Below are 26,773 nucleotides of genomic sequence, written 5' to 3' on the forward strand. Positions count from 1 at the left end.
CAGTACCTATTTCTCCCCATGCTACCCCTCATTGCCTTTCCATCCACATTGGTTTCGCAATGACCTGAAGCCTGAGAGCTGATAGATGCCATAAAAAACAAGGCTGGGGTAAATTTCTGGATTGACAAAGGGCAGGGAAATGTTCAAATAGCAGGGGTGTTTCTGAGATGCACACGGGTGAGTCTGGCCATATTCTACATGTTCTAATTAAATGATAAACCTGCTGCCTCTTCTAGAAGATTGTTTTCCTATTATTTTTTCTCACCAGCAGCTTTTCAAAGACCTCTTGTTTTCTTCTCAGTACAATGATCAGTTGGGGTTCTATTTCATCTCTCTTCTATATCATGAGTGGGACAGCATCACAGTAAATGAGAAGAAAGGAGAGGGAAAAGATATGGACTATAAAACTTAAATTTGCACTTATTTGTACATGAGTCGTATTGGCATAAGCTACGAGCTCTAGAAAATCCGTTGTAATGTTGTGAAGCACTACTTGACAAAGTGAAAGTCCATTTTGGGGCTGTGTCCTTAGATAGTGATGAGTATCATATTGCATGTAAGATAAAGATCAAGGCATGTTATAGATGATAACTGAGGCATCACAACATCAAGGCAGTGTCCTAAGTTTCCAGAAAGGAGAAATGGCTTGGAAATTATGTGGGGATAGTCTGTTCCAAGATGAGGAAGTAAAGTCTGTCTAGAGCTCATAGCTATTTCATGTCTATAACTAGGTCCGTGCACTAAACCCAGTTACTGAGGCTTTCACATGGGGATTTGCTTGATGCTAACCGTGCCTGCATGGTGAAATCTGATAGGATCTCAGTCCAAGTGTGGGACTCTCAGTCTGCTTTGCGCAGCATTCCAGAACTGCATTTCCACCCCACCCCATTTCTCTGCACACATACCTACTTCCCAGAGAGGGCTGGGCTGGAGCTCTGTGTGGCAAGAACCCACACTGCTTGGGTGCAGTGGATTTCAACACATGCTTCTTAATAGACAGTGGTGATCATAGGCACATGAGTGTTTGGTGATAAGGTTCACTTGTCTCTTTCTGGAGAAATAATTAGAATAAAATTTTTGTATTCCCACAGCCTCATGTGAAATGTGAGTGAGAACTTGCTATATTTAATAGTGCTAGACTATTTTCAGATTTGAAATACTTCCTTATAAAGAACACACTGAGAGAAAACAAAATGCAATTTATAAAAAATTATATTCAAGCAAACTGGTTTATCATTCACAGAGATCTAAAAAACAAAAGAAAAAGTTAAAGCCTTACAAGTGCTCAGATCTGAAGATGGCAACAGATTGTCTTCTCCCCAAAAACATCTGTGTGTTGTGTTTTGAGTATCATTCTGTTTACCCCTACCCACATCATTGGCTCTGAGTGCAAGAGAGCATGGTTCATGCAGTGTAGCTGATCCTACCTTGGGTAATGCATTAAATATCAAATCCTTGGGGTATTTCTGGCTATACATGTGCTGGTCTATACCAGTTAAAGTAATGGAAGTTGACTACCAGTTGAAGTAATGAAAGTCCTCACTTTCCAAGAGCTCAAGGGCCACAAGGAGATGGTAGATGTATATACGGTAAGATTAATACAGAAAAAATATGTAATATATTGTCATGAACTTAATTTATGATGTTATATATTTTGTACAGGTTTATTTTTGGCAAGTTTAGGGCAGTGCCATCTAAGAGAAATATAATACAAGCCACTTAGATAATTTAAAATTTTCTAGTAGCCACTTCTCAAAAAATAATAGGTCAAAAGTTTAGTAACACACACGTATATATTTTAAATAGTAATTTATTTATTTGAAAGGCAGAGTTAGGCAGAGAGAAAGGTCACTCTCCCATCCACTGGTTCACTCTTCAAATGGCTGTAACGGCCAGAGCTGGGCCAATCCAGAGCCAGGAGCTTCATCTGGGTCTCCCACGTGCATGCAAGGACCCAAGCACTTGGACAATCTTCCACTGCTTTTTCAGGCACCTTAGCAGAGAGCTGGACTGGAAATGGAGCAGGCAGAACTCTAACCAGCACCCATATGGGATACTGGCACTGTCAGTGATGGCTTTACCTGCTACGCCACAGCACCAGCCCCAGTAACATATTTTTTTAAGATTTATGTATTTGTTTGGAAGGGAGAGTTACAGAGAGAGATCTTCCATTTACTGGTTCACTCCCCCAAATGGCCAGGGCCAGGCCAGGCCGAAGCCAGGAGTCTGGAACTCCATCCAGGTCTCCCACATGGGTGGCAGGGGTCCAAGCACTTATGCCATCTTCTGCTGCTTTCCCCAGTTGCATTAGCAGGGAGCTGGGTTGGAAGTGGAGCAGCTGGGATTCAAACTAGTGCTCATATGGGATGCTGACGTCCCAGGGGGTGAGTTAACCCAGTGTGCCACAAATCCGCCCCAGTAACAAATTTTATTGAACCCATATATATATAGAGAATATAGAGTTTTAGATTGTAATCAGTGTTAGAGTTTTTTAAAATTTTATTTAAGATATACAAATTTCGGGGCCAGCGCTGTGGCTCACTTCATTAATCCTCCTCCTGTGGCACTGGCATCCCATATGGGTGCCAGGTTCTAGTCCCGGCTGCTCCTCTTCCAGTCCAGCTCTCTGCACCCACATGGGAGACTGGGAAGAAGCACCTGGCTCCTAGCTTCGGATCGGCGCAGTGCCGGTCATGGCGGCCATTGGGGGGGGAGGTGAACCAACGGAAGGAAGATCTCTCTCTCTCTCTCTCTATATATATATATATATGCATATGCATACCTGTCAAATAAATAAAAAATATACAAATTTCATACATTTCATGTATACAGATTTAAGAACATAGTAATACTTTCTACCCTACCCTCCCTCCCAACCACACTTCCATCCTCCTCCTCCTTCCTCTCGTAATCCTCTCAATTTTTACAATGATCTTCTCTCAGTTTACTTTATACTCAGAAAATTAACCCTACACTTAGTAAAGAGTTCAACAAATAGAAGAAGAAAAGGCACTGTTCCTCCACAGTAGAGACAAGGGCTGCAGTCATCTAATCTCAAAATGTCAATTTCCCTCCTATACATTAATGTAAGAGTGATTAATGAGACCTCTCATCTTGAAATCCGACATATATTTTCATTTTAAACACATCTCAATGGAACACTTCATTTTCATTAGAAAAAATTGTGTTTAATTGTGCTTAAGAATTTTTTGATAATAGTATGCATCAGAAATTAGTGCTTAAATTTATATTAATTTCCATTGAATAACATGAAAAATCAGTTACTCAGTTTTGCTAGCCACATTCTAAAAACCCTTATGGTCAATGGTTTCCCTACTGGCCAACAAGTTTACTACATTAACAGTAGAGCTACTCACCAGAATAGGGAAGAGAGAAGAGTTTTCAAGAATAGTAACAAAAGGGAGCAAATGTACTTATGGGGGGAGGTGTTAGAGGCCATAGGTTGACAATAAAAAGACAACAGGAAAGCAAATTTACAGGCAAGCAAACTTACTGATCACAAATTATTTAGCACAAAAACTGAGGTGGGCATCTATCTAGGCTAGCTGTTAAGATCAGTGTGTTCCACAGTGGAGTACATGAATTTGATGCCCAACTCTGACTCATGACTCCAGCTTCCAGCCAGTGCAAATCCTGGGAGGCAGTGGTGATGATTCAAATACCTGGGCTCCTGGATTGTGTTCCCTGCTTTGGTCCTGGCCCAGTTCTCACCACTGGGGCATTTAAGAAGTAAACTAGTGATTGGGGGAGTTTCTCCCTCTCCCTCCTCCTCCCCCTCTCTGTCTTCCTCTCTCCTTCCTCCCTCCCCCTTCTCCTCCTCTCCCTTCTTCTCCTCCCCCTCTCCCCTCCCCTTCTTTCTCTGCCTCTCAGTAAATAGATAAACATTTTGAAGAATTATTTAGCAAAATATTCAAAGTGAGACAGCAGATGTTAACTGTGGTAGATGGGTTGTAGTTCATGTGTCTTACCGTCTGTGTGGGGTAGAAATCTAGGTTCCAAGGGAGAGAGAGTCTCACACAGATGTTGTTGGAGCACAAGGTTCCGCTGCTTAAAAACCTTGGAAGAATGTTCACTTCTTGTAACTGTCCACCCAGTTCAGCAGTACCTCTTGAAACAATGATTGATGGTTGTCTACAGGGTATGGTTTGGCTTGCTTGTCCCTCAGTGGGCTCCTGGATTGGGAGCTTAGTTCTCAATGTGTTATGTTGGGAGTTGGTGGAACCTTTAATTAATTAATTTATTTATTTTTAAATTTTATTTATTTATTTTTTATTTTTGACAGGCAGAGTGGACAGTGAAAGAGAGAGAGAGAGAAAGGTCTTCCTTTTGCTGTTGGTTCACCCTCCAATGGCCGCCGCGGTTGGCGCACCGTGCTGATCCGATGGCAGGAGCCAGGTGCTTCTCCTGGTCTCCCATGGGGTGCAGGGCCCAAGCACTTGGGCCATCCTCCACTGCACTCCCTGGCCACAGCAGAGAGCTGGCCTGGAAGAGGGGCAACCGGGACAGAATCCGGTGCCCCGACCAGGACTAGAACCCGGTGTGCTGGCGCCGCAAGGCGGAGGATTAGCCTAGTGAGCCGCGGCGCCGGCTGGTGGAACCTTTAAGAGGTAGATCTTAGAGGGGCACCTTTGGGGGCATCCTTACTGGCCCCTTTTCTCTCTTTGGTTTCCTTTCTTGCCATGAGATCTCTCCCCCTCCCACCCTAATGCCATCTACCATCAGGTGATGCAGGCAGGGGGCTCCTTGCCAAAGGTAGCCCTGTGCTGTACCATTGCACTTTGAGCCTCCAAACCATGAGCTCAATAAACTACACAACCTTACACATTCATTGTGGTAATAGAAACAAGCAATACACTTTTTATTTAGATGGTTGATGTTTCTTTTTTTTTTTTTTTTGACAGGCAGAGTGGACAGTGAGAGAGAGAGCGACAGAGAGAAAGGTCTTCCTTTTGCCGTTGGTTCACCCTCCAATGGCCGCTGTGGCTGGCGCACCGTGCTGATCCAAAGGCAGGAGCCAGGTGCTTCTCCTGGTCTCCCATGGGGTGCAGGGCCCAAGGACCTGGGCCATCCTCCCACTGCACTCCCAAGCCATAGCAGAGAGCTGGCCTAGAAGAGGGGCAACCGGGACAGAATCTGGTGCCCTGACCGGGACTAGAACCCGGTGTGCCAGCGCCGCAAGGCGGAGGATTAGCCTATTGAGCCACGGTACCAGCCCATGGTTGATGTTTCTTAACGAACCAGGGTTCTGTATCCATTACTGCTGCTCATACCAGAAGGTGCTCTCTGGTGACTTTCTTCCACCTTCATTGTTTTCAGATGAACTTGTCCTATTTTCTATAAAGTATTGGGATAAAATTTTCTTGCCTTCCCAGGCAATCTTTAATTATTTTTTATTTAATTAAAATTACTTATAAAAATGGAACAGATTTCATGCTTCTTATATGTATATAGTTTTAAGAGCATAATGATGCCGGCGTCGTGGCTCAGTAGGCTAATCCTCCGCCTTGCGGCGCCGGCACACCGGGTTCTAGTCCCGGTCGGGGCACCGATCCTGTCCCGGTTGCCCCTCTTCCAGGCCAGCTCTCTGCTGTGGCCAGGGAGTGCAGTGGAGGATGGCCCAAGTCCTTGGGCCCTGCACCCCATGGGAGACCAGGAGAAGCACCTGGCTCCTGCCATCAGAACAGCGCGGTGCGCCGGCCGCAGCGCGTCTACCGTGGCGGCCACTGGAGGGTGAACCAACGGCAAAAGGAAGACCTTTCTCTCTGTCTCTCTCTACTGTCCACTCTGCCTGTCAAAAAAATAAAAAAAAAAATAAAATAAAATAAAAATAAATTAAAAAAAAAAAGAGCATAATGATAGTTCCCACTCTACCCTCCCTCTCTTCCTCAGTCCCACCCTCCCTCCTCCTCTTCTAATTTTTCTTTTAATTTTTCAATGACAGAACTTTCAATTTTCTTATAATCACAAGCTTAACCCTCCCCTAAATGAAGAATTCAATAAGTAGTAAGTAGAAAAACCACTCTTTCTCGGCTGGCGACGCAGCTCACTTGGCTAATCCTCCGCCCTGCGGCGCCGGCACATCAGGTTCTAGTCCCGGTTGCTCTTCTTCCAGTCCAGCTCTCTGCTGTGGCCCGGGAGTGCAGTGGAGGTGGCCCAAGTGCTTGGGCCCTGCACCCACATGGGAGACCAGGAGGAAGCACCTGGCTCCTGGCTTCGGATCAGCGCGGTGCGCCGGCCATAGCGGCCATTTGGGGGGTAAACCAACGGAAAAGGAAGAACTCTCTCTCTCTCTCTCTCTCTCTCTCTCTCTCACTGTCACTGTCACTGTCACTCTCACTAACTCTGCCTGTTAGAAAAAAACACTCTTTCTGAAGAGTACAGACAAGGGCTATATATAATAATCAAATCTCAAAATGTTAATTCCGCTCATATGCATTACTTTTTTTTGTACTCTGTATGTTAGCAACCACAAATCAGGGAAACTAGGATATTTATCTTTTTGAGAATGGTTTATTTCATTGACGTAATAGTCTCCATTTGCATCTGTTTTGTTGTGAAAGAATTTCATTCTTTTTTATGGCTGAGTGATAGTCTATCATGTATATACCATAATTTTTTTTTTTAACATGGGGTACATATATGTCCATCTAAACATATAAATACATCATTCTAGAAAGATTTGATTTAGCAAGGTTTCCTATCTTGGGTTCCATTTGTGAAGTTTGTGAGTACATTAGCTGTTTTTTTTTTTTTTTTTCATCTTTTACAACCATATCTTTCCTTTCTCGTATTACTTCAGAATACAGGATTTTGCATATACTTAAAAAATGATAAGGTTTCTACCTTCTGTGAAAGAAATGTTGAATCCTGATTCTATCAGTTAGCATTTTATTTATTCCTTTGAAATGTGCAAGATACTTCAAAAACTTTGTAAAGAGTGGAATTAAAAGATAAATTGGGATTGATGCTGTGACATAGTAGGCTAAGCCTCTGCCTGCCGCACCAGCATCACATGTGGGCACCAGTTCGTGTCCTGGCTGCTTCTCTTCTGCTCCAGCTCTCTGCTGTGGCCTGGAAAAACAGTAGAAGTTGGCCCAGGTGCTTGGTCCTCTGCACCTGTGTAGGAGACCCAGCAGAAGCTCCTTTCTCCTGGCTTCAGATTGTCCTACCTACAGCTGTTGCGGCCATTTGGGACATGAATCAACAGATGGAAGACCTTTCTCTCTGTCTCTCCCTCTCTCTCTAACCCTACCTCTCAAGTAAATAAAAAAGAAAATTTCAATTTGGTGTAAACAAAAATTGAAATCCATGCATAGTTTTTTCATAATATGTATTTTCTATGAACTTCTTGAAGACCTATCTTACATGCCTCTGCTCATTTCTCTTGCTAAGTCACAACATACCCCCAGAATTTAGTGGCTTAAAACTAACCTTGCATTAGACCCATAGGTCCATAGGTCAGCTGATCTTGGTTGAACTTGACTGGAGTTCATAAAAGACAGTCAAACCTATACAGATGAACAGATAAAATATCTCTTATGTCTACAATCAATATGATTAATAGATTTTGATTTTTTTCTGTGTTGTATTATGTGCTGAATGCTAATCAATCTTAGCTGTCAGAGCCAATGGCAGTCATACTGGAAAATAATAAATTTTTTAGTATCAAATTTCTTTACACTGAATGCCATTCAAGCTGTTATTTCTTAAGAGCCCAGTTTCTGAGTTCTCCAGCTATTGTAACATATACTTTAATAACTCTACAGTGAAATTTTAGCAAAATACCTGTATTTCATATTTCCTGTAATAAATTTATTAAACTGTGCACATGTGTGTGTGTGTATGCTAGTACCACTACTACATAATACACAGGTAGCAGTTTAGTAGCCATATATATAGGTATTTGTCTATGGTTGAAAAAATTAAGAAAATGCAGATCGAGTAAGATTAAGAATTGATGGGGGCCGGCACTGTGGCGCAGCGGGTTAAAGCTCTGGCCTGAAGTGCTGGCATCCCATATGGGCGCCAGTTCTAGTCCTTGCTGCTCCACTTCCGATCCAGCTCTTTGCTATGGCCTGGGAAAGCACCCACGTGGGAGACCCGGAAGAAGCTCCTGGCTTAGGATTGGCTCAGCTCTAGCTGTTGTGGCCATCTGAGGAGTGAACCAGCAGATGGAATACCTCTCTCTCTGTCTTTACCTCTCTCGGCAACTCTGTCTTTCAAATAAATAAAATATTAAAAAAAAAAAGAGTTTATGAACATACATTAATAGTTGCAGTATTGGAGTCTTTGGACCTCTGGTTTGCAGATTCGATTGGCTCCATCTGATTTAAGGAAAGAACTAATTTCAAGAAGGTTATATACTTGCATTTTAGGGGATATTTCTTAAAGAGGAAGTCTACTAAAAGTTATTAGTTAATATCTACTGACTTAAATTTACGAAATGCAGACTAAATATTTTAAACTGCAGATTCACTTCTACTTTTACTTTATCTCTATATATGTGTATGTGTGTGTGTGTGTGTGTATTGAAGCTGGTAACAAAGACCTACAAAAGAGCACTTCTGAAGGAGGAAAATTATTTGAAAACCATATTCAAGATATAAAAGTAAATATGCTTGGCCTAGGATCAGGAATGCCAGCTGGCTCATGTGAAAACCAGGCAGGGGTTTGCAGTCACAGCCTTGGTTGGTTTCCTTGGCAGGTTTCTGATAATAAATCCATGAGGAAGTGACTCATCTCGGTTCTTCTGAGAGTCAGATGACATAACAATTTAAGGCCTAAATAGATGCTAGATTTGTTTTTTTGTCCTAATCCTTTTCTTACCGCCCCAAGATCAAGGCCAATGAAACAGAGCAGTACTGAGAGAGTCAAAACAGTATAAATATCTTAATACTCTGTGCTTCTGATGGTTTTTGGAAAGATTTCAGTAAGACTTTATGGACAAAATTAAAGACAAAAACTATCTCTACATAAAAATGACCTTGAACAGAGATGAATTCTTACCAATGTGAAATTTCAACAAATGGCACAATTATACGTGTATGTGCACATTCTTAAAAAGCTTCATGGGAAATGTGTACTAAGGAAGAACTATGTGGATTTTAAAATTTTGCACCAAAATACTTGTCTTTTAATTCCATTTTTCACGAACCTTTTGAAGTACCCTTGGATGTATGGTTTCATGTATGTCTTTGTGTTCGTAAGTGTGTATATGCAGTTAAAATAGAGAACATTTACTTGTTAGAACTAAATGTACATTTAATTGGGTTGTGAACTATTTTTGAGGCTAGTAGTTTGAGGCTCTATTTTTCTTAAATTCCATTTTATATACATTTATTTCAGAGTTGCCAATGGACATCACTTTCTTGGGCAAGCCTCAAGTATATGTTTTAAACCTTGGTTATTAATTTTGTGGGTGTTGGATAACAAAGGTTTCTATTAAGAGTTCTTTTGGTCTCCTCCTGAGCACCAGCAGCAAGGGTGATTTACCCGGCTTGTTGTAAGATGGGAGGAGCTTGAGAACACCCATCCTTTGAGCGCAAAGAAAAGCTTGCTAACAACAGGGGCCGCAAATAGCATCAAGGACTTATAACTTGTAATTTGAAGCAAGATCAACAGGGCCCCAGAACAAATGTCAAGTCTCCAGGAGTGAAATATATAAGTTAGTTCTCCATAAGGAACTTCTTGCTCTCTCAACACTCTTGTGTGGCCAGTCAAGTGAGTGGCCACAATCACTGTGCAGCAGATTGTGGATGTGAACAGATGTGATGTCTCTCCGCGTGGGTACAGTGGAGCTGCGAACAGTTTCAGAAATCACATTTCATTTTTCTGTAGGCTTTGGCTGGCTTCTCTGTTCTTTCTCATCACAGAAGCACATACATATACACAGGGCAACACATTGGAAAATTGCAATTTTCCATTTTAATTTGCTAGATTTAGCCTGGCCACGCCAACAGAATCCTTGATGGAACAGGTCCAACTCTTCTTTTCTGCCTCTGTAACTGTGGCCTTGGATACATCTTTGCTGGATTGCTGGCGTCTTTTTCCTTCTTAGAGTTCAGATGAATGGTTTTTACAGATTTCTCTCGCTTCTGCAATTCTGATTTCAAATCCAGTTAGTGCTAAAATGTGCAGTTGCTGGTTCTGCTAAAGATATTCTTCTGGCATTTAAAGGGAAACCTTACCAGATAGTCTTTTCCTTTAGATAATGAAAATTTACTATGCTGAGGGTTAAGTAAGGGATTTATTTATTCCCTTGAAAAGGGTTCACTCTGAAATTTTCTGAATTGTGATGGTAGAGGACATTTGTAAATGGAAAATGGAAATGTTTTTTACCATTGAGTTTAAAAGTAATGTGTGGTGTAAATGTTTGTGGGGTATAATTGAATTATGTGCATGTTAAGGGAAAACTGCATTTATGTGAGGAAACCACGGATGTGCTAGAAATAGTATCACCATCCTGTGCTTTCAAAAGAGACATTAGACAAACATGGCACCCTAAGGAAAAGTAGTAAATACAAGCCTTTCGCTCTATGGGGCCGGCTGTTCAGACCACTGAGAAGTCAGCCCCAGCGCAGAAACCAGGTGATCTGCATTAGCCAGAGACCTTCAAGATTACATCAACCCGCAGACGCAGCTAAGCTGTGGAGCTGTGCCTGCTCCTTGCCAAGCAGGACTTTTCAGCCAGCCACACAGAGAGCTCCTTGTTCCCTTCTGCCTTGTAGTTGAGACTGGGGAGGAATGTTGCCAGGCCTGCTCCATAAGGAATTTTGATCTCCTTGATGATAATAAAGAGAGAAACTTTTTTGGAGAAAGGGAACACCCAGTTTGAAAGACAGCAAGAGAACTTGTTCGTGAAGTCTGCTTTGCAGGTCCCTGTAAATTGCAGCCAGATGTATAAGTATCAAATTAGTCCCGATTAGGTCTGTACATTTGTATTTGTTTATTTTAGCTTTCCCTTAAGCCCTTTTGAAGTCATTCTACTGACTTAGCTAAATTGCACTGGAAAGTCCATTTCATTTTAATACTGTTAGATTGTCGCTCGAGAGTACTTGTTTCTGTCAGCAAAAGATTGTTTTTTTATTTTAACCTAGAAACCTTTTATTTAAGGTTACCAAATTTCATGCACTTCATAAATATAAAAGATTTGCATCCTGGTTAGGTGTAATATTTACATTTCTGTAGTTAAGAGTGTACTATGAACAGCCTCTTGTTTTTGCAACGACGTGTGAACCCTCCTTTGTCTTAGCAAGTTATTTTGTTCATTGTCACTGAACAGTGTTTTCCCATGGGAAAGCATCTCTGGTTCTGTGATGTCAGTGGGAAGCCATTCAAAAATTATCTTCATATTCAGTCTTCAGAAATGTGTCAGCCACGAGTGACCAGTTATGTACCAGGGTTCTAATCTTTTAGGTGTTAGATTTCTGCCAAGTAGCCTTGAGTCACCTTAGAAACTGTTAAGACATAAGTGGAATAAAAACTTAAGTATTTAATTGGTTATATTTTCCATCCATTGAGGTATTTATATTTTGCTTCTTTTAAAAGAAATGTTTAAAAAATTTGGGATAACTATCTTTAGAATGACTTTGAAGGAGCATGCTTTTAAACAATACTTATTTATTTATTTGAAAGGCAGAGTTAGAGAGAGAGAGGGAGAGACACAGAGATCTCTCCTAATGGCTGACGCTGGGCCAGGAGCCAGGAGCTTCTTCTAGGTCTCCCAGTAGGTATGACCCAATCACTTGGATCCTTGTCTGCTGCTTTACCAGGCCATTAGCAGGAGCTGGATCCGAAGTGGAGCAGTTAGGACTCCACTGGGGCCCCATGGGATGCCAGTGTTGCAGGTGACGACTTAACCCACTGCCCTATAGCACTGGGCCTAAGAGCGTGCAATTTTGCTGGCAGCAGAAAGGACTCAAACATTTCAGTTTTAGGACTATTCATATATATGGTTCCTGACTATGACCCTGGATGAGAGTGAGCCATTTAATGGAGGCTTCCTTCTATCTAGAGGGACTTGGACCAACCTGATGGACTGTTGGACCACAGGTATTGTTTTCTGTGTGGCCACATTGCCTGGTGTTGGTGCTTTCATTCTGGCTGAATGCCAGGGATCACTGGCTGCTCCTAGCAAGCAGGCTTTATTTCCTAAATGGGTTATTTGATGCAGGTAAAGATGTTGTGTGTTGTTTATCTTGTTTTAATTAACTCAGGATGGATGTGTCACTTAACAGGTAGAATTCGGCTGGCGCCGCGGCTCACTAGGCTAATTCTCCACCTTGCGGCGCCGGCACATAAATCTTTAAAATGAAGGAATTATAAAGCAATTCCAGGGCCATAATCATTTTTTCCCAGAAACCTTTTATTTAAGGAATATAAACTTCATACATTTTATAATTACAACTTTAGGAACATGTGGTGATTCTTCCCACCATACCAACTCTCCCACCCACTTTCCCACCCCCTTTCCTTCTCCCTCTCCTATTCCCCCTGTTATTTTTTACTAAGATTTATTTTCAATTAACTATACATATATGATTAACTGTTCCTCAACAGTTGAGACAAGGGTTGTTCAAAGACATTGCTTCTCACAGAGTGTTAATTTTACTACTATAGATTGCCTTTTAGGTGTTCTATTAGTTATCACATGTTAGGGAGAACATATGGTATTTGCCCCTTTGAGACTGGCTTATTTCAGTAAGTATGATGTTTTCCAGATTCATCCATTTTGTTGCAAATGACCAGATTTCTTTTTTTTTCTTTTTTACCCCTGTGTAGTATTCCATAGTGTACATGTCCCATAATTTCTTTATCCCATCTTAAGTTGACTGGCATTTGGGCTGATTCCATCCATGCCTTAACTGTTGTAAATTGAGCTGCAATAAACATGAGAGTATGGATAACTCTCTCATATGCTGATTTCATTTCCCTTGGGTAAATTCCCAGGAGTGGGATGACTGGATCATATGCTAGATCTATATTCTCCATACTGTCTTCTACAGTGTCTTTACCAGCTTACATTCCCACTAACAGTGGATAAGGGTGGCTTTTCCACCACATCATCACATTTGTTTGTTGATTTCTGTATAAAAGCCATTCTAATGGGAATGAAGTGAAACCTGGTTGTTGTTTTGATTTGCATTTTCCTGATGACTAGTGATCCTGAGCATCTTTTCATGTGTCTGTTGGCTATTTGGATTTCTTCTTTTGAAAATACCTGTTTAAGTCCTTTGCCATTTCTTGACTGGGTTGTTTTGTTGTTGAATTTCTTGATCTCTTTATATATTCTGATTATTAATCCTTAATTAGTTGTATAGTTTGCAAATAATTTCTCCCATTCTGTTGGTTGCCTCTTCACTTTGCTGAGTGTTTGTTTTACAGTACAGAAGCTTCTCAATTTGCCGTAATCCCATTTGTCAAATTTGGCTTTGATTGCCTGTGCCTCTGGGGTCTTTTCCAAGAATTATTTGCCTATGCCAATGTCCTGCAGGATTTCCCCAATGTTCTCTAATAATTTGATGGTATCGGGTCACAGATTTAGGTCTTGAATCCATTTTGAGTGGATTTTTGTGTAAGGTGTACATAATCATTTTATTTGAAGACATGTGAAAAAATTAGTCATTTAATAGCCAGCATACACACACATATGCAAACTGATGGTCTTTGAATAACTGCAAAGCCAAGAGGAGGAAAGGAAGACAAAATAAGGGAAGAAATAAAATGAAAAATAAAGAGGCATTAACTTGTTACACTTATCTGATGGGGTGACCAGTTGTCCCATTTTGCTAAACTGTCTTGGTTTTATCAGTAAAAGTCTCAGTCTTGGAAGAGCTGTTTTGATTAGTTATCCTATTGTCAGGGCAAGGAATTTGCCTAATTTAATGCTATGTCCTGAAACTATATCAGTGCCTAGTGTTGTTAAGTTGGAGTTGTGCTTCTGCAGTTAGGAACTAGAAGGGTAAGATCAGTAAAGAAAGAAGAGAATGCATGGTGCTGTGAAATTAGAGGATTATGGTAACAAGAGTAGTAAGAGAACTAGCATAAACTATTGAAATAGCAGTTAAGGGGGACTTCCAAAGAAGAATTCCTGTGTGCCAAAAAGCCCGAAAAGTGACAGATACTGAAGAAAAAGCCTTTTTGGTTTCTCAGATAAGAAGTGTAGCTTGTAACCCTTGAGAAAGTCTGAGTTGAGTGTTAAGAATGTAAACCATTAAAGAAGCAGTTGGGAAAGTGCTGAGTGTTTATTGTTTGTTCTCTTCGGTAGAGGAAGGCTATTTGTGTGTGTGATGAGCTGGAGAAAAGGGGTGATGTCTTAGGTATTTTTGGTTGTGTAACAGATTACTCAAATTTCATATTTTAGACAACATTTGGGGCAGGCATTTGACACAGTGGTTAAGAAGCATTGGGACCTTGCAACCGACATGAAGTTCAAATCCCAGCTCAGTTTCTAATTCCCGCTTCCTGCTTGTGTGCATCCTGGCAAATGCAGGCGATGGGTCAAGTAGCTGAGACCTGCCACTTAAGTGGGAGATGTGGATTGCGTTCCCAGCTCCTGGCTTTGTCCTCACCCAACCATGGCTATTGTGGGCATTAGGGGGAATGAACCTGTGAATGGGAGATCTGTCTGATTCATTCATTCATACTCTCTCTCTCTCCGTTTCTCTCTCTCTCTCTGCCTTTCAAATAAATAAAAAATTAACAAATTTTAAAACTTGTAAAACAGCAGTTTTCATCTCACAGTTTCTGTGGGTCAGGAGTTTGGGAGTGTCCTTAGAGTGGTTCTGGCTCGAGGTCTCTCTTGATGTTGTAGACATGGTGTCAGCCAGGGCTGCAGTCACTTGAAGGCTCGAGTGAGACTAGTCTGCTTCCTCACACCACACTGCTGTTGACAGTGGACCTTAGTGCCACTCCGTGGGGCTGCTTGGGTGTCCTCACGCCACAGCAGGTGGAAGGGATCCCAGAAAGCAATGAAGAACCTTGATCCCCCTTTGTGACCTGGCTCTGGAAGTCATACATCATCACTTCTGCTCTTCTCTGTTTCCTGCACAGAAAACTAGGATACCTTGTGGGAGAGCCTGCCCAGGGTGGTGAATACAGGAGGTGAGGCTCACGGGAGTCTTGATGGAGGTTGGCTGCCACAGGGAAAGAGATTGTCAATGAGGTGTCCCTTGGATGGAGGGAAGGGAATCTAGGGCGTTGGTGTTGATGAAGAGTTAGAACGTTGTCTTGGACACTGCAGTGAACTGGTAGAGAAACAGGTGCAGAGAAAATCTGAATTCAAGAGGACAAGATCTATTCAACAGAATATTTACCATCTATGGTACAGGTTCATTGGATTTTGAGTTAGGGACATGGTACCAAGACACAGCTAAAACCAGAACTCTTGGTGACAGGAATAAGTTTGAAGTTTGATAAAATACCTTGGGGAATAAAGTACCTTGGGGGAATAAATTGGCAATTCCAGCAGTAGATTGTGAGTTGACCATGTCAAGGCCCTGGGTGGCACCTAAGACAGGGCCTTAGTCACAGATACCAGTTTCATATTTGTCTTTAAAATTTTAACTTTCTTGAATTCTTGCTACTTATTTCGATAAGATTACCAAACTTCTCTGATTAAGACCAAGGCATTGACTTTACTCTTAAATTCTCAGGGAAATGATGAAATTAAAATTTTATAGTATTCTGCTCAGGCTTCCTCTTTGCATCTGGTGGGGAATAGGACTGTCAGTTTCTTCAAAGTTGTAGGGAGTGGCATGGGGCTCACATGTACAAATACAGGGATTCCTGTTAATCCTTTGTCCCCAGCTGCTGTTGGAAGTGAATGATTAACATTTAACAATGGAGAGACAGGATTTTGTTAAATTCAGAAGGAAAAAAACTACTGCGAAACAAGATTTTATAGGTTTCTTTTTTTTTAAAGAATTATTTATTATTTGAACGGCGGAGTTAGAGAGAGGTCTTCCATCCACTGGTTCACTCCCTAGATGGTCCCAACGGCTGGAGCTGGGCCGATCCGAAGCCAGGAGCCAGAAGCTTCTTCCTGGTCTCCCACATGGGTGCGGGGACCCAAGCACTTGGGTCATATACTGCTGTTTTCCCAAGCCTTAGCAGAGAGCTAGATCGGAAGTGGAGCAGCCGGGATTCGAACTGGCGCCCATATGGGATGTCGGCACAGCAGGTGGCAGCTTTACCCACTACGTCACAGTGCTGGCCTTGGTTTTATAGGTTTTGCTAGCAGCTTTTGCATTCATCGCTGCATTCAGTGCAAGGACTGTTTGTTTAAAGGACATAAATTGTCATTACAAAATGGACAAAATACATGTGAAGATGCCTTGACAGGGCAGATGTTTGATCTGTATTATTTGTGGCATATGTATATGTTTGATTTGTATTATTGTGGCAAGAAATGCCAGCAAACAATTGCATTTCTTAAACTGAACTCTTTCAGTGCAGTTTGCATGTTGTTCGTGTTTTTCCTCTGGTGAACCATTTTTGGAATAATACAAGTAACTATGAAATCACCCAGTTCTTGACTGTGTGAATGGCTTCTGTTGGAAGTTTATTCTTCCTAGCATGAACGTCTCACATTTCCACAGCAACGGAATTCAACCGGGGGGGGGGGGGGGGGAGGGATTACACTTAATGTGTCTTTTGATTCCTTGGCATCAAATAACACTTTTATTCCTGTAGATTTATTTTTTATCTCTCGCTGAATTTTTTTCTCTTCTTGAGATATTAGAACCTGTTAAACAAGGTACAAATACTTTAGAACTTTCATTTCCCCTTCTAAAAATATTTACATAAAGATAATACTTATGCACAGAAGGGGTTAAATACAGAAAGCACCCTTTTTTAAGATTTACTTATTTATTTGAAAGAGTTACACAGAGATAGAAGGAGACGCAGAGAGAGAGAGAGGTCTTCCATCTGCTGGTTCACTTTCCAATTGGCCATAATGGTCGGAGCTGTGCTGATCTGAAGCCAGGAGCCAAGAGCTTCCTCCAGGTCTCCCATGCAGTGCAGAGGCCCAAGGACTTGGGCCATCTTCTGCTGCTTTCCCAGGCCATAGCAGAGAGTGGGTTGGAAGTAGAGCAGCTGGGACTCGAACTGGTGTCCATATGGGATGCCCACACTGCAGGTGGCGGCTTTACCTGCTACACTTCAGCACTGGCCCCAAGAAGGCACCCTTTCAAAGTTACTCTCTTGAAGTGGTGTATTGCCTGCAAACATTAGATAAGACCCATTGCAAGTAGGTGTCATTTTGGACTCTGAATGCAACTTTGTTGCTGGTTGGGAATATAGGACACCAGCACCCTTAATACACATTTAAGAGCTGAGACAGTGGTAACCAGAGAATGTTCTGGGGAAAAACCAGGTAGGATGGTCAGCATATTCAGCTTTGTTTCAGGGTGGTGAATTATACAGTGAATTTTTCTGTACAGAAATCATAATGCAGTCACTTGCTAACTAATAATATACACTGACACCCTGTTCTTGGTGCTGAGAGGTGGCACAGGATGTCACTCCCAGGCCTGACCATCAGGAGGGGATGGGCATTGTGCTTTGTGTGAGTCAATGGGTGGTTGATATGAGAGTGTGGTTTCCTCCACAGCGATTGTATTTATTTCAGAAAAACATTTTATTTCACTGTCAGAGCCTTCCTATAAGCGCTGCAAAAATTTTCTGTGGGGGAAAATGTGTATTTTTCAGTGAATAAATTCTTTTCAATATTGTTTGTTTCTTCTATTTCCATAGAAAAGAATGCCCTGTTGCATGGGTAGTTGGACATTTCAGTAGCTTATAGAATACTTGATCCCAAGGATGTGAATCCCAAGGAAGGTGGGGCTAATTCATACTTAAGAATTAGCAAGAGACTTGTTTTTTATATTGTTGTCATATTTCCTGTTCTTCGACCTAACCTCTACCCTGGAGATTCTGTAACTAACCAAAATATGTATTTTTTTCAGGTGCCCACTGATGGCAATGCTGGCCTCCTGGCAGAACCCCAGATCGCCATGTACTGTGGTAAACTGAACATGCACATGAATGTGCAGAATGGGAAGTGGGAACCAGACCCATCAGGTACCAAAACCTGCATTGGCACCAAGGAGGGCATCCTGCAATACTGCCAAGAAGTAAGTCCTCTCAGTTTGTGGCCAGTGGCTTGTGTCAGGAGGGCCCTCAGAGAGTGCGGGTATGGGAGCATTTCTGATTTCGGACTTTTGGACTATGGATGGTCAGCCAGCATTTATTTTCTTTCTTTCTCTTCTACAAAAGGCATCTTACCATAAGCAACATTTTGAACTTGGCTATTTTGGTTTAACTTTCCTGGAAATCATATCGTCTTCATTTGTAGAGATCTTCATGCATTGTGTAATTTTTCGTATTGTTGTCCCTGTTATCCTGTAGGGCATTCCTATCTTATTAATTCATTTAACAATTACTGGAGTCCCAGACATTTTATCCCACATCTCCCGACAATTGCCTCATCTGGGACATATGGCTGTTGTGTTTTAAGGATGTTTAAGGGAATTAGTCTCTTCCGTATAAACACCAGGAGCCAGGTAACATTTTTTATCTTTTTTTTTTTTCCTTTAAAGATTTACTTATTTGATTTGAAAGGCAGAGAGAGAGAGAGAGACAGACTGACTCTTTTCCATTTATTGGTTTATTCCCTAAAGCCAGGATCCCATAACTCCATCCAAGTCTCACAAGTGGGTAGAAGTGACCCAAGTACCTGGGGCCATCATCTTCTGCCTTCCCAGGCACATTAGCAGGAAGCTGGATAAGAAGTAGAGTAGCTGGGAATCAGAACAGCACTCTGATACTGGATGGGTACATAACAGTGGAGGCTTTACCTACTGTACCACAAAGGCGGCCCTCCCTGTTTCACTTTTCTGCATATACAGATTATACATTCTAAGTGTTAAAAATTGCTTATTAATTTATTTGCAAGGCAGATAGATTTCCTATTCTCTGGTTAATTCCCTAAATGCTTGCATCTTCCAGAGCTGAGCCTGGCTAAAGCCAAGAGCCAGAATTCAATCTGTGTCTGCCTCAAGGGTGGCAGAGATCCGAGTACTTGAGCCATCACCTGCTGTCTTCCAGGGTGTTCACTAGTGGGAAGCTAGACTGGTGAATGGAGCCAGGACTCAAACTCGGGCACACTCCAATATGGGATGTGGGCATCCCAGCCACCGTCTTCCCAATGCCTGACCCCAGAATTTTTTTAGGCTAGAATTTAAATTGAGTTATTGATATTTGTGTATTTAAAATTATTATTATTAAAATGTTTAATTTTTTAGAGTGTTCTATTTATAAAAAGCAGTCTTTCTTTTTAAAAAAGGTTTTACTTATTTATCTGAGAGAGTTACAGAGAGAGAGGGAGAGACAGAGAGATCCTCCATCTGCCGGTTCCATCCCCAGATGGCTGCAACAGCCAGGGCTGCACCCAGTTGAAGCCAGGAGCTTATTCTGGGGTTGCCACACAGGTGGCAGGGGCTCAAGGATTTGGACCATCTCCCTCTGCATTTCCTAGACCATTAGCAGGGAGCTGGATCAGAAATGGAGCAGCTGGGACTGGAATCAGCACCCATATGGAATGCCAGCATAGCAGGTGGCAGCTTTACCTGCTGTGCCACAACACCATCCCCAAAGAGCAGTCTTTAATTATTTACTCATGTTCTGAGAAACAGAAAAGCACATTATATATCAAGGGACTTTTTGACCATCATATTTAAGTGGACTTTCCTAATATTTAAGTTCTTGTATGTATATTTTTAGAAAATATTTTGTCCATATATTTATTAAATAGGGATTGATAATAAATAAACTTTTGCCCAAAATGACATTTAGGAAGTATGTATTTTAGAAATAATGTTCACATTCTGCCGAGTTCCTCTAGTACAGTTTTATAGGTAAGTTATGAATTTGGCCAAAGTGCATGTGTCCGTGTGTTTGGTATCATTTCAGGTTTTCTGCATATGCATGCAGGTTATGCATTCTGATGCTTATAGGATTTTTTTTTAACTCTAGAATTCAACTATAATGATATTGCTCTTTGGCTATTTTGGGGTGAGTGTGTGTGTATATATACGATTTCCTCCCATAGTTTCTCTTATGCATACCAGATGTTTTTACTCTGCTGGACCCTGGGAGCATCTGTTGTTTCCTGCACCATTTAGATATTCCACTAATTCTTGGGGAGCTTTGCTGCTTGTTTTATTCTGTTGTTTGTCCCAGGGCTAAGCACAGGGCAGTTCTTCCCAGTCCCAGACTGTGCCAGGTTGCAGGTGGCTGGGGATTCTGGTGTTGTCCTCTCTGGCTCTGCTCACAGAGGTACTTCTAGGGTGGTGCACACCAATTCTTAAACAAGTGTGAGCCATGACTGTAGCATTGCATTTCCAAATGTCACTCTCTTACTATGTCACCGTGTACCAAGCTTCTCAGTTCGCTCAGGGCTCCTTTGCTAGAGCCTCAATCCATGGGCCACATGTGGCCGTAGAGCACGTGAAACGTGGCTGGTCCACATGGATGTGTGTCGTAGCTGTAAGCTAAGTGCATTATTTCAGAGATCAACAAGCATATATGCATGAGATTATGTCCAGGGACTGACTCCACACAGGAGAAGGTCCAGTGAAGGACTTGGCGTCAGGCTCTGAGTCCAAGAACTGTCAAGGGCGTTTACCTCTGTAGCAGCAGACCTCCATCTGTTTGTGGTGCAAGACCAGGCGGCCGGGCCCTGACTGATAAATCCCCTAGAGACAGACCCTACTGGTGAGCACGAGGGCCTTGGACTTTGCTTGTTTCCTTGATCTGCTGGCTATGCTGCTTTGCACTATAATAGGCATGCTGAGAAATAAAGCTTTTGGCAGTCTCTCCAAGAGTTGTCCTTGTCCTGTATTTTCCAGACAAGAGTCTCACAGGTCCTGGGGGCCCAGAACCACCCCCCATAAAACATCAATAATTTTATATGGATTTCATATTGAAATAGTTCCATTTTTAGTATTATTAAATACATTGTAATTATGCTGTTACATTTTAATTCTGTGTGATTAAGACTGACTTCACCTGTTTCTTTTTACTTTTTCACATTGCTGCTAGGAAGGGTGAGCCAGTGGCCTCATATCTCCATAGAACAGTGCCGTGTTCCCTGATATCTATGCCACCCGTGTCTCTGGGTTATATCCAGACTTATATGTCATGACGTGACAAGTGAGAGATGAAAGTAGAATTGATGAATCTCCCTTGATCCATCCTCAGGACTTACTGGAGATTGAGAGTCCAGAGGGAAGTCTTGTTTTTAGCCTTTTAAAAATGTTTTGCACTAAAAATATTTTAGATATAATTTAAATATTTTAATATTATTTTGCATATTAAGGTAGTTTACTTACAAGTTTTTTATTCATTGTTTTTTACTTGAAAGGCAGAGAGATAGAAAGAGAGCATGAGACAAAGAGAGCTCTCCCGTCCTCTCCTCTGGTGCACTCCCCAAAGGCTCACCGTAGCCAGGGCTCAGCCAGGCTGGAGCTGGAGTGCTGAATGAAGTCAGGAATGCATTCCAGGCCTCCCATGAGGGTGGCAGGTGACCCAAAGACTTGAGCCATCACATGCTACCTCCCTAGGATGAGTTGTAGCAGGAGGCTGATATCAGAAGTGAAACAGGACCCTGATATGGGACACAAGTATCCCTAAGTGGTGTCTTAACCACACACCAAATGCCTGTCCCCCAAATATTTTAATATAAGCTGGTCATGTGAATACCTTTCTGGTGCCCAGTGTTTCACTCTTCCTCCCTCAAAGATAAATCTATGGGTCCCAAGGGTGTATTAAGGAATAGGACAACAGGATCTGTTCTTAAAAGGGAACTGAAGATGGAGGAAAGGCTTGTAAAATATAGTAATTTTCACAATAAAAAATTGATGAAGGTTATGACACTAATGGCAGCTAACCTTTATGGAGCATAACAGAGAAGTGCTTGTGGTGACTTTACCCACTCCCTGTCACTTCTGGGGAAGAACTTTTGGGAAGAACCCTGAGGAATTGAGACATTTAAGTGGAGCAAAGAGAATGAATACTATACAGGGAGAAGAGCAGTGGCCAGGGAGATAGGAGAACTGGGAGGTGTTGTGTGCTGCCAGTCAGGCCTGGTTAACTTCTAAGTAAACAAGGGTAGTGATGAGAGTACAAGTGTGATGCAGACTCAACGTGTGTTTGACAAGGTAAAATCATGTCTCTTGCAGAATGACCACATGTCGGAGATTTTACTGGCTTCACTTATTGATGAAATAATCTGTAAAATGTTAAATCTGATCCAGTTTGACTTAGATTTAAATTCTTTCCCCAGCACACTGCAATTGCATGACTAGGAACAGGAATTATCAGGAATAATGCCAACTGTTTTCATGGGGCAGGCATCCCTGGAATCACCATCAGGTGTCTACCGTGTCTCTCTGTGCAGAGTTGTAAAAGCAGCCCGAGAAAAACATGCCTTTTAGAATCAGATAATCCCCAACACCTGCCTTTCACTGCTAGGAGATGCAGAAATCTGTTTGGCCTATGTCTAAGTCTTGGACATTTTTAGGTGACAACATTCTTTAGATTTAGAGCAATCTCAGTGGAATAGCATGGGGAGAAGTGAAAAGGCAATAGATTGTGGAAAGAATGACATGAATGGGTGGTGAAGACAGTGTGGACTCTGAGGAGAGACCTAGAAGCCAAGAGCTTGGGGGCAAATGAAGGCAAAGGGAAAGGCTTTGGGTGAGAGTTTCAGTGTTTTTTGCTGTTTGTTTTTTGATTGGAACAGCATAAGCTAAACTGGCAAGGGAAGATATCTGTAAGAGTGAGGACTTCTGTAAGACTTAGCAGTGAGGGAGATCCAGGGAGCAGTGTTGTAGTGAGTCCTGGAAAGGAGGGAGACATCTCCTTTTCTGAAACGGGGAAATAGTCTGATTGGGTCATTTTCTAGCAGTTTTGCGAGTGTGCGGTCCCAACCTGACATCCACCCTTGGCCCTCTCACTATATTCATTCACATCGACTCAGCAGCTGGGCGAGCTTACCTTGGCTGTGGGAATGTGTGGTCTGTTTGACAGCCCAGGTAACAGGGGGACAGAGGCTATAATCAGAGAAGAATGGCTTTTGGGATGGGGCAAAGTGGAGCAAGGACTACAGTGCCGCACAGCAGGTGTGGAGTGGAAAAGGGTTACAGGTTCGGGAGGGGAGTGGTGGCAGCTGGGAGAATTCACAGGGCATCAAGACCTTAGCTGGCTTTGGGGAGAATGTGTGTATGAGTGAAGAGAGATTCCCCAAAACTATAAACAAAGATATTTTCTATCCAGTGTTGTATATTGAACTATCTAGAATTATCCTTATTGATATTCCAATTTCCCAAATTTCCTTATTGATATTCCAATTTTCCAAATTTCCACTACTTTCTACATTGTGGCTATTCCTGATAGCTTTCTTTAAAACTAGAAATAATGAGTAGTTTTTCTTTTGACTTGAATTTAGGTGCATGTTGATAGAAAGTGTTTCTTTTGCTATTCTGTTTTTAGCTCCGTGTTTATGTTCACTAGCATCAATTGATTCATTGCTAAGAACAAAAAGGAGGCCGGTGCTAACAGGCTAATCCTCCGCCTTGCTTCGCCGGCACACCGGGTTCTAGTCCCGGTTGGGGTGTCGGATTCTGTCCCGGTTGCCCCTCTTCCAGGCCGGCTCTCTGCTATGGCCCAGGAAGGCAGTGGAGGATGGCCCAAGTCCTTGGGCCCTGCACCCGCATGGGAGACCAGGAGAAGCACCTGGCTCCTGGCTTCGGATCAGCACGATGCGCCGGCTGCAGCGGCCATTGGAGGGTGAACCAATGGCAAAAAGGAAGACCTTTCTCTCTGTCTCTCTCTCACTATCCACTCTGCCTGTCAAAAAAAAAAAAAAAAAAAAAAAAAAAGGAAAATGACAACTCTTATTTTTCTACCTCCTCTTCTCATGGATTTTTAAATTACATTACATTTTCAAAGTTTTACAGTCTTATTGTCTTCTATGGCTATGAGTCCCCTAGTAGTAGGTCCTGTCTTTATCTGGGTTCACTGTTGATAGCCAGTTCTTTCATGAAAACAACTCAATTCCTGTAACTAAATGATTTCTCTTTGTTGGATGGCTTTCCTGTTCATGAGTTGTTATGGAACAGCGGCTTAATTGGGTGTAGAATTTTAGGTTGCCAGTCAGTATTTTGCTCACACTGTGAAGATGATTATCTACTATATTATGATACCTGGTATTGAGCAAAATCATTTCTTTTTTTAAAAAAATACACAGAAACCATAACTTTTAATTACCATTAACAGGGTTACTCATTTAATGATTTTTTTTTCCCTGTGTGATTTTTCTCTTTATTTGCTCCCGTTGCCCTACTCATGATCAAAACACGGGTGTTTAGAGACAGGTGGCTGAGTCTGAGAGGCAGCTTTTGGTGTCTGAGGTCACAGGACTGGGCAGAAACAATCCCCCTTACGCCAGTGTCTGTGACCTGACTTTGACCTTTCACTATCTAGTTGAACTCATTTGTTAAGTTATTTTTTTCTAAGGATTGCTTTGCATTGTATGTATGTGCTCAGCTTAGTGTAAAGTGTTCAATTTTGATAGTAAACTCTCTAGTCTGCATTTGTATAGTCTCATATTACAGAGAGAGAGAGAGATCCTTAATCTGCTGGTTCACTCCCCAAATGGCTGCAAGGGCATTTGCATTCCCTGCCACTGAGGTTTTTTGTTGTTGTTGCTGTTGCTGGTTTTTTTTGTTTGTTTGTTTTTTTTTTTTTTTTTTTTTTTTTGCTGTTACTAGTGTCACTTTTGCCCTCCTGATTTCTTCAGTCCTATCTTTGGTCTAGAGCAAGATTAAGGAGGAAAAGTGAAAATTGATCTTTTTATGTTTTTTCCTTGTTACAAGCCTATTGAAGTTCCATTGAGAAGATAGGTTAAAATTTATGGTTTAAATTGAGTTTTTGCCTAACCTATGTACATTATCCAAAGTCCTTCCATTTCTTTGGTGCCTGTACATGCCCTCCTCTTTCCCAATCATGATAGTTTTACATTTACTCAATCATCATTCAGTCTTGCTCTTCCACCCATCTCCCAAAAGTATGTCTATACAAACTTTTTTATGCCTTTGGTCATTTTATTTTATTTTCTTTCTGATAAGACTTCTTTGCGAGTGTGACTTCTAGTGGGAGCAACCTCCTGTCATTTGCTTCTCAAGAAATGTGATCAGACATGTGGGCTGACCTGGGTAGGGGTCAGTGTGTCTGATGGGGCTTTGCAGATCCTGAGATTATTGCTTTGAAAAGGAGGGGAAAGATGAAAATTGTGCATGGAAGGCAACCCAGAGGGAGGAGGAGGATGCTGAGCAGGGCTCCACTGGCCAAGTTTCACACTCTTCCAGGAGGGCACACACAGAGCTGGGAGCCTTGGGCTGACTGCATTTCTGCTCTGTTACGAGACTTTTCTTTATGACACCAGTGTAGAAAAGAGAGCATTGCCACCTCCACAGCCTGAGACCCTAGCCCTCAGCAGCTGCTGGCTGAGCGAGGTGTTCTGCAGGAGAAGGTTCTGGGCTCAGATGGGCTCTCCTAGACACGCAGGCATGAGGTGTCCCAGTGCTGCGTTTGGGGAAGATGAGTAGGAAGGGAAGTGACCGCCATGCTGCTGTTGCGGAGAGACAACCCCACTTTTCAGTGTGGGGAGACTGAGGTTCAAGGAGTTTTGGGAACTTGCCCAAGGTCACTCACAGTGAGCCCACTTTTGTGGGGAAGAGAGGCAGCTCACAATCTGGGAAACTCAAGGTCACCCTGCTGGGGAGAGAGAACAGGCAGGAAGGACCTGAGTGCTCAGGGCTGCCTGGAGGGGACTTGGCTCTTCTGAAGATGTCTGAGGTGTAGACCTCTGGAGAGGGTTTGCCTGGCATTGGGTGCAGTGCAGGAGAGGGGGAGGGGCAGGCATTCTGTAAGAACAGCACTTCTGGCGAGGTGGCACCTGCCTCAAAGTCTCAGCCTGAAAAGAGGAGAGAGCTGTTTTGAAGCCAGGCAAGGCGGGCTCCCCCAGTACCTATAATTCTCTCTGAGTTCCTCACCCCCTCAGCAGCCCCTGGCAAGGGTCGGTCTGTGAGGAGCAGCACAGAATGTGTGATGAGGCACGAGCAGGAGCAGAGAGACCCCCAGCTTCCTTTTCTGGACACAGGAATGCAGTGGGGGAGTGAGACCCAGTGCAAGCAGGGCCAGGCAGCCAACTGCTCTGCAGCCTGATCACCAGACACGTTTCACACTGTGTGTCCTCGAGACCTTGTACCATGGGGAAGGGTGTGGAAGGAAGCCAGGGTTAAAGCATGACACACTTGCCTTCTTTTGCATCTTTCTTTTTGCTTTATATGGGCAACACTGGTGGGTTTCTTTGTTTTAATTTCTTCATCAAGTATTTTTTTTTTTTTTAGTTTTCATAGTTTGTCCTTTATTTTGGAGTAGGCATGTTGCTACCATTTGATTTTTTCAATAATTACTCTTTTTTTTTGCTTTTGTTTTTTAAAATATTTTTAAATTTTTTTAAGGAATACAAATTTCATAAGTACAACTTTAGTTATTCTTCCCACCATACTTGCCCCCCCACCCACAGTCCCACCCCACCTCTCCTTCCTCTCCCCTTCCCAGTCCCATTCTCCATTAAGATTCATTTTTGGGCCAGCTCCATGGCTCACTTGGTTAATCCTCC

General features: G+C 42.3%; 1 protein-coding gene across 6 annotated transcripts in view; it reads left to right on the plus strand.

The window, feature by feature from the left end:
* Positions 1-26,773, plus strand: part of APP (amyloid beta precursor protein) — a 274,727-nt gene that overhangs the window by 48,581 nt on the left and 199,373 nt on the right. For all 6 annotated transcript variants that reach the window (XM_062206419.1, XM_062206429.1, XM_062206439.1 and 3 more), the window contains exon 2: positions 17,991-18,158. In XM_062206419.1, coding sequence (XP_062062403.1) covers positions 17,991-18,158 — 168 coding nt within the window. The remainder of the gene's footprint in view (positions 1-17,990; positions 18,159-26,773) is intronic.

The sequence above is a fragment of the Lepus europaeus genome, chromosome 2, assembly GCF_033115175.1.
Source record: "Lepus europaeus isolate LE1 chromosome 2, mLepTim1.pri, whole genome shotgun sequence".
Taxonomy (NCBI): Eukaryota; Metazoa; Chordata; class Mammalia; order Lagomorpha; family Leporidae; genus Lepus; species Lepus europaeus.